This window comes from Lotus japonicus, chromosome 1 (assembly GCF_012489685.1).
Source record: "Lotus japonicus ecotype B-129 chromosome 1, LjGifu_v1.2".
Classification (NCBI taxonomy): Eukaryota; Viridiplantae; Streptophyta; class Magnoliopsida; order Fabales; family Fabaceae; genus Lotus; species Lotus japonicus.
In genome coordinates this window covers 94,753,684-94,770,971 of record NC_080041.1, presented here as the reverse complement: position 1 = coordinate 94,770,971, position 17,288 = coordinate 94,753,684, and the positions used below count along the sequence as shown (strand labels likewise).

Here is a 17,288-nt window from a genome sequence, read left to right as displayed (position 1 = left end):
AATTTAAAATTCCAGAGAACTTGAAATAATAGAAATTTAATTGAATTAATTAAATTTCTTGGATTTATAACTTTTCTTGTTTGGAATCAATAATTGAGTTCCTTCATTTGAAAAAATTATTATAGGTAATTTTCTTCTTTTATAAAATGAAATAATTATGAATAAATGTCTGAAACACATAAATGTTACATTATAGAAATATTCAACATAACTACGAATTCTATTGCATAAATTTTATTAGTTTTTTACGAACAAAATTTTTATTAGTTACGTTAAAACAAATTAAGCACATACATCAATTAAAAAACATGTGGAATATCTAATATCTATAAGCATAACGAGCCAAGTTCATACATGTGTCACATTTTTTAAAGTTACTTTTAAATTCTCTAATTTAATTTGTGGTGCTTATTAATTGAATGCTGAAATTTATTTTGATCAATTTTACATTTGAACGAATAATTAAAAAAAAAATTGAAAGTGGGTAACAAATAATTTAATTCAAACTTATAGTTTTGTTGTTTTTTTGTTCTAAAATGTTGGTTGGGTGTTAAAGCATGCTAGCAGAGGATAAAGAATGCTTGTGGAATTTTTACTAGTGTTAAGACCACGTTTTTACCTTTGGTACCTTAATTTAGTTCTATTTTTGTGAAGTACACTTTGTCTTTTTTTTTTGAATCTCATAATCAAATTAATCTCAACTTAAAGAGAAGAATGAGTTAAAAAAAAAACTTAAAGAGAAGAATTAAAAAAAAGAAGTTAGACATTAACGTTATATTCTAATATTGTACTCTCTTTCCTTCTCTAGATTTTTATATTATTGGATTTTTCATAGAAATATTTTAATGAGGCACATTCTTTAAATTGCCTTGTCAATTTGTTTCTTCCCTTGCTTCATGAGATGTTTGTTCTGATTTAGCTTTCTCAATCAATAATAATATTGTTTTCTGTGGTCTAAAAAAGTAGATGTATATCGTCAAATTTTCATGTGAGAAGTTTTGGTTATAATCTGGGGAAATATCCTTGCACGTTTCATTTTCTAAACATACGAATAAAGTTAACTATATATATAAGGCATGCCCTTGCACGTTTTTTAGTTCGTGCAATGCACATAATGCACGAGAAATTTTTTTTTAAATATATAAATTTATAGAAAAATATTATTTTTAAATATAATTGATATTTTAAGTTTAAAATAAATAAATTTTATCTACTTAAATTATAATTGAAATTGTAAATTTAGAATAAATAAATAAATTTCATGTGTGGTATGATGAATTTTGGATTGAACATCAAATTAGTCTTTGGATTTGTGACTCGGTTCATATTTTCTTCTCAATCAGAAAATAAGCAGCAAAGTACCCTGCATTTATAGAATTGTTGGCTTTGGTCCTCGTTTCAAATTGGAACTTTGGCAACCTTGCCCAATGGCAAGCCAAGGCTTACGTGGCCCGCCAAATGTCATTTTTAATTAAATTTAATTTCCACATATTTGATTAATAATTAAATTAAATAAAGATTATCAAAAAAATACAAAAAAAAACCTTAAACACTAAATTAAACTTTTCATCATCCATCTTCATCTTCATCATCAACCTTCATCCTCTTCATCTTCATCATCTACCTTCATTTTTCATCTAATTAAACCCTTCCTACTTTACCCAAAAACTTCATCATACTCGTCTTCTTCATTGACATTTCTTTGATAAACCTAGAAACTCAAGATACCTTTAAATCTTACACTATGGTATGCTAGTATTGGAAGAGAAGCTTACACTATGGTATGCTAGTATTGGAAGAGAAGGGATACAGTGGTGCTGTCCTCAATTGCTGCAGAATTTGTTAGATGTGGGCTTCTTTGAGAGCACAATATGACCCATTGTTTTGGGAGATGATCCAGTATGCTCTTGGATGGACGATTTGACTTGCTCTGAATGAATTGGCCTTTTAAAATAAGTTTTTCTCCTCGGATACAGTTTGTGATCTTCATATTGCAAGGATTTCATGTGGAATTAAGGCGTGGTGGAAGGAGTGCCCTTTACGGGAAACGATTTTCCACTATACTTTGTGGACCTCCGTTTAATACTGAAAAGGGACTGAGTAAACTGCTGGTCACCTCCTCTTACCGGGAACCGTAAGTTTAATGTTGATGGGTCCTCTCATGTTAACCTGGGGAGAAGCGGGGTTGGGGGTTTGGTTCATAATTCTTCGAGGCAAACTATTGGAGTATTTTCCAAGGTCATAGGTGAATTGTGGGTTTTTGAAGCTGAGGTTAGGGCAATACTTCATGCTCTCATCTTTTTCCAACAATTTCACTTGTTAAGTTCAAACGTTTATCCATATCATTTATCATGTTTTGAATGATAACTATTTTAAGGGCATAAGTGCAACGCTAAAAATTTAATATTTCAGGAACACTTTGACTCTTCGTCTATCTCTACGTTGTTCTGTCCAAGCCAAACAACTTATATGAAAAGACAATTCAAATCCCTGTGAAGAAGCTACATTCTACTGGTCAAAGTCTATCGTATTACTCAAAATGACTAATTGAAGGAAAAGGAAAGGAGATCGTCTGAAGTAAGAGGAACATTTGAAGAAAAGAAGACCACCAATGAAGAAAGCTGAAGTGTTTGAAGAATGAGCGCCACCCTTGAATTAGAAAAAGATCTCAGACAAACTTGGAGAAGAAGTCTTAAGGGAAGACCACATGACCTGACAAAACACAATGGCCAAAACAACAGTACAACACTGTCACCATCAAGTTGTCATATTTGCTCATCAACAGATGGAAGCAAATACCAATGCTACCTACTAGCTGATAGACTACATCTTTTCGGCAGAAGTCTTCATCAAATAGTGACATGCATTTAATGCAGCTGACACAAGTACACAAAAATACTGTTTGATCCAACGACTAAATTTATGTGAAGTACAAGCTTCAACGACTATAATCTCTCACAGAGAAAATCATGAAGTATAAAAATAAGACTTGAAGATTTCTGCACGCTAACAATCCAATCTCCATTGAACTTATTATAACAATCAAAGTTAACAAGATAAGAAGAAATAAATCAACACAAGCCTAATATTTAAATCTTTTGACATCGTCTGCTTCAAGAAGGAGAGAACCATACCCAATAGTCAAATTCTCTTATCCAACTCTCTCTAGAATTAGAACATAAAGTACATCCTTAGAGTTAAATCTCACTCCAAATACTTTATAGTTCCTGAACTTGAAAGTCTCTACTATCACTCTTGTAAGAAGAGATCTCTGTAGAAGAAAAAAATCTTGAAAAAATTGTAGGAGAAGTCTAGTCTAATACTTGTTAGGAGAAGTCCTTGATAATAGTGGTTGGGAGAAGTCTTGAAGAATACTTGTTAGGAGAAGTCCTGGATAATACTTGTGGGAGAAGTCTTGGTGAATACTGTAGGAAAAGTCCTTGATACTTGGATAGTGAAATCTTGGTTTAGCCAAGGATTTGACGTATCCCTATCGTTTAAGGGTGAACCAGGATATATCGCATGTGTTTTTATCGTTTACTATTCCATTTACTTATCCCCTGCACTAAACGATTGCGAAAAGTTTTCTAAAACTAATAATCTTTTGACAAACCAAAATTTTAGAACAACAAAATTCAAATTATCCCCTCCCCCCCTGAATTTAATTTAGGATTTGAAAATCTCATATGCATTTAATGCACCTCAAAAATACTACCAAACCAACAAGTTGTTTGTTGTGATACCTTTAGTCAATTCAAAGCGTAATACCTAAAAACTTATATGTGTGTGTGTGTGTGTGTGTGTGTGTGTGTGTGTGTGTGTGTGTGTGTGTGTGTGTGTGTGTGTGTGTGTGTGTGTGTGTGTGTGTGTCCCAGCCAGCTTGCTTTTGGAGAAATTAATCTTAAGGCCCGACATGATCTCGAAACACCTCAACATACTCTTCATGACTAGCACATTTTGTGTAGATGATTCCCCTATAAATAAAGTATCATCCGCAAACTGAAGGAGGGAAACTTCCACACCCTCTTTCCCCACCTTAAAGCCTCTAAAGAGGTCTTGTTCAGTTGCTTGTCGCATCATCCCGGTTAAACCCTCGGCCACCATGAGAAATAAGAAAGGTGCTATGGGATCACCTTGTCTAAGTCCTCTCTCCATGTGGAATTCCTCCGTCGGGCTTCCATTAACCAAGACCGAAATTGATGCTGAGTCGATACATCCTTTCATCCAACTGATCCATTTCTCTCCAAACCCCAACCTCCTCATCATATACCACAGGAAGTCTCTATTCACCGAGTCGTACGCCTTTTCGAAATCTACTTTAAAGATCAAGCATTCCTTCTTTGACTTTCTTGCCTCATCCAAGACCTCATTTGCAACCAGCACATAATCAAGCAATTGTCTTCCTTCTATTAACGCTGATTGGTTAACATCTATAATGAGACCCATCACCTTACGGAGCCGGTTTGCTAGAACTTTGGAAACTATTTTATACATGCTCCCAATAAGGGAAATGGGTCTGAATTCAGCTAGATTAGAGGGGTTCTCTACCTTTGGAATAAGTGCAAGAAAAGAGGCATTCCCACCTCTAGGCCAAACTCCATTCCTATGGAAATCCTCTACAACTCGCATGATATCCACCTTCATTACCTTCCAAAAAGATTTTAAGAAATGAAAATTGTAACCATCCAGGTCGGGGCTCCGATCTCCTTCACAACTCCAAATTGCACTTCTCACTTCTTCCATGTCAAACTTAGCCGTTAATCTACTGTCGACTTCCTTTGAGATCGAGTTGAAACTTGCCCCTTCAAGAAACACTTGGGGCCGAGGGGCTCTTTGGAACTTTGTTTGGAAAAAATTCTTCACTAAGTCTTTTACCAACACCGGTTCCTCCACCCATTTGCCATCCACCATTAGACCTTTTAGTGCATTAGTCCTACGCCTCCAGTTCACAATATTGTGGAAATATTTTGAATTTGAGTCCCCTTCTTTTATCCATCTATCACGAGATCTTTGAAAGAGAATGGAGTCGTTAAGTTTAGCCGTTTTCCAATACTCCTTAATCAAATCTCCTCTTTTCGAAAGCTCTTCCTCAATGAGTCCCACCTCTTCCGCTTTTAGTTCCAAGTCATTGATGTTCTTTACCAAATCTTTACATTTTTTATCCAAGTCACCCACCTTCTCCTTGTTCCAATGCTTCAGCTTTTGTTTCAAGAGTTTGAGTTTTTCCTTGAAGACGAATGCTCCCCAGCCATGAATTTCAAATTCAGACCAAGTGGAAGAGACAAATTCCCCAAAAGCGGGGTCAAGTAACCAGCAATTTCTTGTCTTGAAAGGTTTGGGACCCCAATCAATATGGGAGCATTTCAGAACTAAGGGGCAATGATCCGACACTTCCCTTTGGAGGACGTATTGAGCACAATCAGGCCAAGATGTATTCCATTGGTGAGATACCAAGAATCTATCCAAACGATTTCTTACTAATGCCAGAGATCTTATCTCAAGGAGAATCAGAGATCATGCTAGTGGAACTTTTAATTTTTTGTCGCTTAAGTGACTAACATTTATCTTAAGTTATACTTTAAATAAAATATGGATTGGTACTCCCGTAGTTGGATTTATGATAGGCTTTGTCATGTAATTCACACTGAAATATATATTTACGTTTTGTTCTTCAATAGTTTTGTTAATCCATATTTACTTAGTTAATATATAACCAATTACGAACGAATCCAAATGCATTGGGATAGCTACACCAGCCATTAGCCACAGAGGCCACACAGAACAGTTTTGCAGACCCAATCGAATGCAAAGAGCATAGCCTGCAGACTCAAACGACGTGTCGGCCCAGAACAGAGGTTGTTTGTTTGTTTGTTTTGTTTTTAACGGCTATAATACATTTTTCGTCTTTGTTTGTTCAGAATCCAGATGGTTCGTTCTTTCTTCTAATAACGTGTCGTGTATTCATTCAACCCGTGACTCACCGGTCTCCAATACCGTCCTGACTCGGTCACGTGAGCTCGAAATGCTGGAAATGTCTTCATAGGTTGAAGTTGAAGGTCTTGCTTTCCAATGATCACATTCACAAGTAAAAGAATGCCGTCTCGTATATATTTTTATATTCAGCTTGAATTTCTTATCACAAATTCTAATAAACTCTTTGATCAATTTACTTTTTTATTGCTTATTTTGTAGTGGTTGGAAAAGAAACAAAATGGGTAGGAAAAAAGGGGCAAAAAGAGAAAATAAATAAAAAACTGGAGTTGTCAAAGCTAAAATTAAACCAGTCAAAAAGTGAAATGGTTGTTTCCGACCAAGATAAGAAAGTTTGAGATTGAATATAATATAATCTTGATAGCAATTGGCTTAGAGTTTAATAACTCTTATTTTAACCAGGGTTTTGAAAGATGACGGACATGGTATAATTGGTCAAAAGACCGATCCTCATGGATTTAAAAGAAGTTGAATACTTGAATTCAAGTATTTAACGGTTATATGACAATAGTAAGTTTTATTATGAAAGTGCCCTAAAAGGATTGCTCGAATATTGAAGTCTGAAGACTTTTTTTTTTTAACATAATATTGAAGACTTAATTCGAGTAAATTTGAATTTAAAAGAATATAATTTATTTTTTTGAAACTAATTTAAAAGAATACAGTTAATTTGTGATGCATGTCAATTTTTTTTGTTTTTATGACTTAAGCTATAAATAGTAGACCGTAGATCAAATTGTTTTAAGAGTACATCAAATTGATTTCGAAGTGTTTCATGCGTGTGTTTAAGAAGTGGTTAATTGATATATGTGACTAACAATGTATCCAGAAACAACACTTCTTCCTCTGGAAAATCTGGTCGGAAGAACAATGAAAATTTAAATGTTAACCCAGGAAACATCAATGAAGTTATTTGACGACATGCAATGTATATGTTGTTGGGATGGGTACTTTGCTCATCCCAACATGACTGTGCTAAGTCAAGTTATGGCAACCTTGCCTCATCTAGAAATTAGAAGTCTCATAAGGTGTTACAAAATTCACCGGATAGAATGCCACTATAATTTAGGTCAAATTTGGGGAATGATCATATGGTTTCCTCAAATTTCACAATTGTATCCCAAATTTCACAGTTACATCAAATCAATAAATTGTTCTTACTGCTAGAAGGAAAATATCAGATTTTTTATCGTCTCGACTCTCGACGTATATTCTACAACTTGAGCTTAGAATTCCATTAGATTGATTGGAGACATCTTTGCCAAAGACCCATGGGACACCATCTCGTGCAACACCGTATCAGACACTAAATTTAAGATCTCCTTGGTTCCCAACCTTAGAATCACTATTACTTCCTTATGGAATCGGGGGAGGAAATTGATGAGTGACTCGTCTTTTTGCTGCTTCAAGTTTTCATCAAAGTGCATACATCTAAAGGATCGTTTTCGCATGGGAAATTTCCATATGTCTCGCTCAGAAAACTTCTAGATGAAACTTCCAATATTTGATAAAAGATGTTGGGAGAAGTTCGAACCGACTTAAGGCATTTCCTTTCAAGGTGGACACAAAATCTCTACTAGCTAACACATTTTCGTCGTTAACATACATGGTTCTCATAGCTCCCATGCACGAGATGAAGGCATTCACGTGCTTTTCTAGATTATTGTTTCCGAGAGAGAATCTACATCAATTTTCTCTAGGACTCAAATTTCATCATTAAAAAGTGCATATATGGTCCTTTACGACTTCAAAGGATCAGACATTGCGAGCGAATTATCGTCCTAAAGCTTCTTGGTTCATCTTGGTAATTTTGCGACCTTTTCATTGTGATTGCGATGGGAATTGAATACATGTTCCTCATAGATGATGCCAAATCTTCTAAAAGAAATCAAACCTTGAGCACCTCTGATCTTACGAACCCAAGATCGGCAAAGCGACACACCATCAGAGCTCTACTTCGCACAAGATTGAAAGTGAAACAAACAAAAAAATCACACAAACGAAAATAGGACCTTTGGGAAAGGATTGTATGATGGATCGAACAAATGAAGAGGTAAAGATTTAGGACCCATGTTCATTTGCTAAGATCTGGCCGAGGGAAGGAGAAAAATTAGAATGCAAATATTTAGAACGCATGCTTGTGTTACGAATTGCTCTAGCACGATCATTTCAGTTCGAGATCATCTTCGTCATCATCATCGGTGTTTGTTTTAGAAACCATGTCATTACAGACGCAACAAGAAGCCTCAACCCATTTACGTGCTCTATCTAGTAGGTTTTTTTGTCTTCTACAATTATATACGGTGCAAAACTCATTATTTGATAAGACCTAAATGGAGGATATAAAGCTTCACAATCATAATATTTTTCAATTCATTTCCACTTCACATTCAACCTATATTTATTTTCTTTTTTAATAACATTACATATCAATTATTTTTTCCCCTCTCTCTGACATAGAGTTTGAATGAAATAACTTAAAATCTCAAATTACCTGATTTGGTCCTTATATGGGAATATCCGAAAATCCAGTCCAATTTCAAACAAGATTGAAGACTACCCTTTACTAGCTATGCTGTCACTTTCCATCATTCACGTCACGCACCTAAAGCTAAATTCGCTTTACTTTTCCGCTTTTTCTCCATAACCGGCTATCCCGGTCACAACTACCCTTTCTTCCCCTCATATCCCTCTCTTTCCCTGCAAGCAAAACACACAACAGCCGCCATCACTGAGTCACCTTTTCCGAGTCACGAACTCACTCTTCTCTCCACTTCCCCTAAAAAACACACACAGAGAAACAGAAAAAAAACCCAGCATTCTGATATTCACTCACAAAACCATGCTTTCCCGTTTTGCCCCTCGCTTCCCTCTCTATTTCCTAATCTATGCCACTGCTTCAAAACCCTTAATCGGAGCTAACCACACTTCATCTCGATTCTGCTCCCGTTAAAACAAACAAAACCAGAAAACCCTATTTTATTTTTTTTGAATTTTCACATTTTCTTTTGTTTCTAATTTTGAAGCTACAAAAAGTGCACAATCGTTACCATGGAACGTACCGCAGGCAAGTTCGGCTCTCTCCGGAATCTTCTAATACGGTTTCTCATCTCCGGCGTCTTCATCATCGCCGTCCGTTTCGCTTACGTCATCTCCATCGCCGGCGAGTCCTGCAACGTCGCCGATTTCTGCTTCTTCTCCCTGCCGGAGTCTCTCAGCCACGTCATCGCCGGCACCGGCCCCCTCGCCGTCGAGTCTGCTTCCGGTGGCAGTGGTTTGTCGCCAGCGGAGCTTTACACCAGCAAGGACTGGCTCGACGCCGTGCATTTCTACTCGTCGGCGTTTCAGGACCTTGTCGCCGGCGGCTACCTCTCGCCGGAGGCGAATGCGCTGTGCGTGGAGACGCCGACTGGGCGGGATGTCTTCGCGCTGAGGGAGATCGGCGTAAGGAATGCTATCGGGATCTCGAGGAAGGCGGTGAAGCCTTTGGTGAAGTCCGGCACCGGTGATCGGATTCCGTTTGGTGACGCGACGTTCGACTTTGTGTTTTCCGGTGAGGGTTCCTTCGCGAGGTCGGCGAAGCCGGTGGAGTATGCGGCGGAGGTTGCTCGGACGCTGAAATTGGGAGGGTTTGCGGTGTTCCATTTCACAAACCCTAAAGATACGTATAGTTTCAATTCATTTCTTGATTTGTTCCATTGTTTCAGAGTAGTGAAGTTACATGGTTTAGAAGGGTTTGATTCTTCACTGCCTTATATACATGAAACTGTTTTGAAAAAAGAGTGTGATGGTAATGGTAAACATGATGGTGATTTTTCCAATGGGAAATGTTATGTTCCTGAGTATAAGAGAGATTTGGTTAGGAATGCTGAGCCTTTGATTGCGAAGGAGCCGTTGAAGCCATGGCTTACTTTGAAGAGTAATATTAAGAACATAACGTACCTTCCTTCGATAGTTGATATAAGCTTTAAGAATAGGTATTTGTATGTTGATGTTGGAGCAAGAAGTTACGGCTCGAGCATAGGATCTTGGTTTAAGAAACAGTATCCTAAGCAGAACAAGACCTTTCATGTGTATGCGATTGAAGCTGATAAGACTTTTCATAAGGAGTATGGGTTGAAGAAGGGGGTCACTCTGTTGCCTTATGCTGCATGGGTGAAGAATGAGACCTTGACGTTTGAGATTCATCGCGATCCGGGGGAGAAGGTTGAGGTTAAAGGAAGGGGGATGGGTAGGATTCAACCTTTGCGGTCTTCAGGGAAGGAGGAGTTTGATGGGGAAATGGAGAAGATAAGGGGATTTGATTTTGCCAAATGGTTGAAGAACACGGTTTCGAAGAATGACTTTGTTGTGATGAAAATGGATGTGGAGGGTACTGAATTTGATCTGATTCCGAGGTTGTTTGAAACTGGGGCTATCTGTTTGGTGGACGAGGTTTTCCTGGAATGCCATTACAATAGGTGGCAGCGATGTTGCCCTGGGCAGAGGAGTTCAAAGTATGAGAAAACATATGACCAATGCTTGGAGCTCTTCAATTCTCTTAGACAAAGTGGAGTTCTTGTTCATCAGTGGTTTTAATTGCCTGATAAGTGAAACCTTATACTTCTGTAAAATTATTGTTGGCCTTTTAACCCTCCTCTAAATGTTTCTTTAAAGGTATTTTTCTGCCCCTTCCATTTTTTACCCCACACATTAGAGAAGGCTAGTGTGTTTCATATTTATTTCTATGTAACAGTTGCATCTGAAAATGAACTCATTTCTTTGAAGTCTCTGCTTTTATCTTGTATAGATATGGATTGGATAATTGGACTCTGGAATCTCTTATTTTGTCTCTGAAGAGAATCTGATTTTTTGTTAGTAATGCAAATTAAAATTGTTGGGGGATCTTAAGTCAAAGAGTAATGATTCATTCACACAAACATTTTCTTTCATCTCATTTCAACTCACCTTTTTTCCTATCTCTGTGCATTTCCTATTACATCACCTATCATATCACTCATTTTTCTCTCTTCTCTTCCTTCCTATCTCCCTCTTGGTGTGAGTAGAATTAAAATGTGAATGGAGTATTAGGCTCTTGAACTTTTTACTTGGAAGCGAGTGAACAGTTTTATGTTCCTCTCCTCTGAATAGGAAAGAATCTGATGTTCATTGTCATAGTTGGAGAATGTTTGGGAATTAAACTGTTCATTAAAATCTGGAACAGTTTTTTGTTCCTCTCCTCTGAATTAAAATGTGATTTGTAAGACTTGATGTCATTTTCCTATATGTGCCTACTGTATTCCTTTGTAGTTATTTAGAGTGAATATGATTAACCTTTTTAGTATGTAACAAGTAGTCCATTCCTTTGTTTTTTTTTTTTTGGTTTGCTGTTTATATACCTGCATATTTGGATTAATTTATTTTTCCTTAGAATAAATTCCAGTATCCAAAAGCTACTCACATAAGCTTTTCATTTAACTCATTCAGGCCTTCGAATCAATTTTGAAAGCGTTTTCGAACATGTGTTATGTTAATTGTCGGTTTCTGATAATAGTAAGTAATTTTGGGACAAATTAGTAAATAGCCCGAATCCTGTTTTTCTTTTTTTGGTAATATTGAAGATACCAGTACCTAATAGTTACTCCTAATAGATGAGTAATTGGGGTTCATTGCCTTTTGTATATAGAAGCTTTGCTTGTTAGTATTTAGTAAATGGAAAGCAATATATCAGATGGCTTAATTGTAGTTAACACTACAATGTGAGACTTTACGAGTGTTGTTTAATTGATTGAGTCTATACCCAGAGAATGGTTGTTAAAAGGCAATTTTCATTTATAAGAAGATAGTAACCACTGATGTGCATGGAACATGACACCACATGGACATTGACGTTGCTACACTACAATTTTCAAATGCTATTTTGTTTTCTAATCAAAGCATTGTGTTATCTTGCATTCCACAATCATGCAACTGCAATGGACTTCAAAAGCCGTTAAGCTTTTTCAACCATTCCTGCTTAATGGATTTCCACTGGTAGAACAGATGATAAGGTGAAGAGTGAGCTTGAAAGTTATGGTAGTGATCGTGGTAGGATGAAGACTTCTTTGGATTAATAGTTTGACTAGTAAGTGTTTTTCATCAGTTCCTATAACCATTGTGCTTAATTATAAAGTTATTTGAAAAGCTAAATAAATAAATAAATAACTCAGGAGCGTATATATATATTTACTAGTTTCAATTAAACATTTGCATAAATGTTGATCATATTGTAAAAATAATTCTAAATATATTCTAGAAAAACTTTTTAGAACGTTGCTTAATCTAGCAAAATACAATGCTTTTCTTTATTGCATTTTTTCGCTTTCGTTCTTTTTCTTTATGGGGATCACTCTCTAGAGGGTGAGATTGTGAGAAGATAAGTTCAAATGGCTTTCACTGTAGATCAGCTTGAGTGGGAGTTTGACTAGTAAGTGTTTTTCATCAGTTCCTATAACCATTGTGCTTAATTATAAAGTTATTTGAAAAGCTAAATAAATAAATAAATAAATAACTCAGGAGCGTATATATATATTTACTAGTTTCAATTAAACATTTGCATAAATGTTGATCATATTGTAAAAATAATTCTAAATATATTCTAGAAAAACTTTTTAGAACGTTGCTTAATCTAGCAAAATACAATGCTTTTCTTTATTGCATTTTTTCGCTTTCGTTCTTTTTCTTTATGGGGATCACTCTCTAGAGGGTGAGATTGTGAGAAGATAAGTTCAAATGGCTTTCACTGTAGATCAGCTTGAGTGGGACAAATGCTTTGGTAGTTAAGAAAACACCAAGTGCACGAGAAAAGGATAGCGATGTATGACTTTCTATTATTAGTGACAGCCCAAACAGAAACCAAAAATCTGAATTATGAGTTGCAACTTAGCTGGATCTATATAGTTCACAATCAAGATTCCACATTGATTGGCTAGCACATGTTAGCAACATTAAAAGGAAGAAAGAAACAAAAAGAGTAGCAGAAAAAATGTTGGTATCTTCTCATCATCTCTCGGGAGAAAGGTGGTGATGGTAAAAATGGTAAAGCCCTTGATGCATAAAGTTAAAGAATGTATTTTCTACCGCAAAATAATGCTCAGTGTTAGAAATTTTTTTTTTTTTTTTTATAGTTGGTCTTCCACTGATTAAAAATTTGTGGTTAAATAGTATCTTGATGTTTTCTAGAATGTTTATTTTGTAATCAATGAATAAGAATATTATAAATTGGTAGTATATTTTGAATAGTGTAGCTTACGATTGAAATGATACATTGATAGGTAATAACCATTTAAACTTTATCATAAAAGCGTATGGTTTAAAAACATGACTTCTTATGTGAGAATACATGTAAACCAAAGCACAATCCCCTCTCCACTTTCATAAACATATATATGTCTTGAGTCACATGATAAATGACGGCAATAATATATACTATCTTAAATTAGAAAGAAGGGGTAGAAGATCATATCCTACAAAATTAAGACATTTAAGACATTCAAGTAAAACAAAAGCGGGACATTCAATATCAAATTTGATTACCATCGACACAAGACGTATGTAATCATCCCATCTCTCAAACAATTGATATCATAAATTCATGTAACTATGATCCTATGCGAATGATTTATGTTTTTTGTTTGTTACAATTTAAATTTCTAAAAATAAAACATGAAATAACAAAGAGATCAATTTGTGTTTTTTTTTTTTGCAATTCAATCTTATCATAAAGCAATGCTATTATAAAGGATGTGTAAAATGCAATCCCGGCTCCATACTACTAATGTTGGGGAATTGAGCATGTTTTGTTGCCACTTCAATGGTCACTACAAGAAAAGTAGCCGTTAGACGTGAAAGCTGGATGCAAATTTAAACTTAGGAATGGTCTCGTAGCCGACACTAATCACCTAGAGAAAAAAAAAATGATATTAAGTCAACAAAAGTGTGTAATTAATATACACCAATACTAAGGTTTGCGTTGGGTTATGGAAATGAGGGATACATCACTATGTTTGGTAGAGAAGAGAGCGATAGAGAAGAGAGAGTAGAGAAGAAAGAAGTTGAGTGGAGAGAAAAAGAAATTTCTCACTCAGAGAGAAATATCGACCTCCAAGTTTCGTGCTTGAGCCTCAACTTTTGTAAAATCAGAACCCAAAACTATCTTCTCCTCGGATTATCCCCAAGGGGGACACCCAGATAATTAAAAGCCAGCACGCCTGCACTGACATCAAAGGCTTCAACCAACTCCTCCACCCTCCTTTGAGAGACTTTACAACCAAATCATAAAGGTTTTGTCAAGATTTTATCTTTAGACCCGATGACCATAGGAAAGACTCCAAGGCTGCACTAATTCTGCTCAGCTGACCTACATCATCGTTGCAAATAATGAAAGTATCATCTGCGAACTGTAGGTGGTTGAGTGTCATATCGTCGGCTAGGTAAAACCTACATGGGACTTGCTCCTCGAGCAATAGGTTCAGCATGCAAGACAAAGCATTCACACAGATATTAAACAACAAAGGAGATAGTGGGTCTCCTTGCCTTAACCCATGTAATCAACCTCGAGCCAAACCCCATAGCCTGCATCATGTTGAGAAGGAAATTCCAATCTACATTATCATATGTCTTTGCAAAATCAAGTTTCAACAGTAGGCCGCCCCCTTCCCTTTTCATCATAGCATCAACAGCCTCATTAGCTATCAAATGCAATTGTTTATCTGTCTTCCCCTAGTAAATGCAAACGGTTCTCTGATAGGATTAAGGGCATAACTCTTTGAAGGCGGGCGGGCAGCTAGAACTTTTTGTAATTAGTGATATCAGAAAAAGTAACACAAGAAATGGGGGTTTGAATTGTGTTCAAATAAATATGAGTTTTCAAACGATTTTAAGTTTATAAAACGTTTTTGCAATCGTTTGGTGTAGCGGATATAAACGTAAGCAAGTAAGCGATAAAGACACAACATTATATTCTGGTTCACTCACAAAAGATGGGGTTACGTCCGGTCCTTGGTTTAGCCAAGATTCCACTAACAAGTATCAATGACTTATCATATACCAAGTATTAGACTGGACTTCTCCCACAAGTATTCGACAGGACTTCTCCCAACCAAGTATTCTACAGGACTTCTCCTAACAAGTATTAGACATAACTTCTCTCAAGTTCAAGTATTTTACATGACTTCTCCTAAGATCTTTTTCAAGATCGTTTGACTCTACAAGGTTCTCTTCTCACAAGAGGCATAATATAAATTTCGAAGCACGAGAACTACAAAATATTGAAAAGATTTGACTTTGTGAAGTACTTTGTGTTCTTGATCTAGGGAGTAGGAGATAACGATTTGACTCTTTGGTATTTCTCTCTTTGAAGCAGACGATATCTGAAGGGCAAACTCTTAGGCTCGTCTTTGATTATTTCTTCTTGTTTACTTTGATCGTTGAAATTGATTCAATAGAGATTCGATCGTTGGCTCTTGAATTCTTCAAGTCTTTCTTTTATACTCCTTAATCTTCTGTGTGAGAGAGAATGTAGCCGTTGAAGCTTATTCTTCACAAAGATTCTAGTCGTTGGATCAAACGGTGCTTTGGTGTACTTCTGCCAGGTGCATTAAATGCATGACAAAGTTTGATGAAGACTTCTTACCAAGAAGAGTAATATGACAATTTGTACGTAGCTTTGATCTTGGCTTCTATCCATTGAGGAACAAATATGGTAGCTTGATTGTGACAACATTGTACTTTGAGCTTTGACCATTGAGCTTTGACAGATCATGTGCTCTTCTTCTCTTGAAACTCCTTCTCCAAGTTTGTCTGAAAACTTTTCATTATAGAATGAAGATGCTCATTCTTCAGACGATCTTCTTCTGATAGGCAATCTCGATTTTTCGTTTTGTATAATACGTACGGGTTTGGACAACTCATTTTTAGGCATAGACGATAGATAAAAGTGTTCCTGGAATATGAAAATTTTAGTATACCATTTATGCCTTAAAATTGTTATCGTACAAAACATGATAGACGGTATGATCGAACGTTTGAACTTAACAATCAGCTTATATGCACTCCCAATCAAGCTGATGGGACGATAATTCGCAATAAAACTTAAGCTAAGGCTCTTCGGGATCAGAGTTATGAAAGCAGCATTCAAACCTATCACAAGCTTCCCATGATGATGAAACTTTTAGAACACCTTAACAATGTCCCCTTAGATGAGGCTCTAGAATTGCTCGAAGATATATTTAATCTTTAATCTATATGTATAAGAAGTTCTACAATTAATATATAAATAATCATAAAAATTTCAATAGATAACTAATAAATTTTATCATTAATGCAAGACTCGAGTGAATTTCTCAACTTGTAATTAAAATTTAAAATTAAAATAATATTACGATTAATTTTATATGAAAAATTGAAATTCTTTAGAATTAATTATAAATATAAAACAACATTAACTAATGATTAATATTATATTACTTTAGAGGTCAAGTGAAGTTTACTTACATATATTGATTGATATTGATATTAATATTGATTTGAATAATATTAATATTTTTATTAATTGTTTGAATTTTTTCCTCAGTTATGATTTATAGTTTATTTTAAATAATATTAATTTTATTTTAAATATGAGAAATTGAAATTTTTTACACTTAGTAAAAAATGTAATGATTGAATAGTATAAAAGATATTAATAACTAATAAATATTGTGTATTATTTTGAGCCAAATTTCCTTTTACATGTTATTATAATTATTATTATTATTTTCTCAATTTTTGAATAATAATAAAAATTAAATAATAATAAACTTTTATTTTTAAATATGATAAATTTAAAACAATTATTAATTATTATATTAAAAAACTAATATTTAATACTAAATAAATAATAATTTTATTAATGAATAGGTTAACTGAATTTTATTTATATATATTTGTAAATATGAGTAATAAAATAATTAATTAGTAATTTACATACTAAAAAATTGAATATTTATTGATAAATAAAAATTATTTTTATTAATTTATAAGTTAAGTTAAATTTATATATATATATAAACTTTTCATATTAGTAAATATTATGATTAATAATGAAAAATTGACATGACCTATGAATTAATAACGGTCTTAATTAGTAATCAATTAGTCCAATAATTGGTAATTTATTATTAATGAATCAATTTCTCATAATATTAATAACTAATATAGTTAAGAAATTAAATGACAATTAATAACCAATTAATACTATTTTAATGAATTGTTAAAGTCCATTTATTAAATTGTTCAAG

At 34.8% G+C, this 17,288-nt stretch overlaps 1 protein-coding gene across 1 annotated transcript; it reads left to right on the top strand.

The window, feature by feature from the left end:
- The first annotated feature begins 8,656 nt into the window (after positions 1 to 8,656).
- On the top strand, positions 8,657 to 10,822 carry LOC130728008 (uncharacterized). Its single transcript, XM_057579326.1, has one exon. It carries the CDS (start codon positions 9,043 to 9,045, stop codon positions 10,567 to 10,569), a length of 1,527 nt encoding a protein of 508 aa, XP_057435309.1. The 5' UTR covers positions 8,657 to 9,042; the 3' UTR covers positions 10,570 to 10,822.
- The last annotated feature ends 6,466 nt before the right edge of the window (positions 10,823 to 17,288 follow it).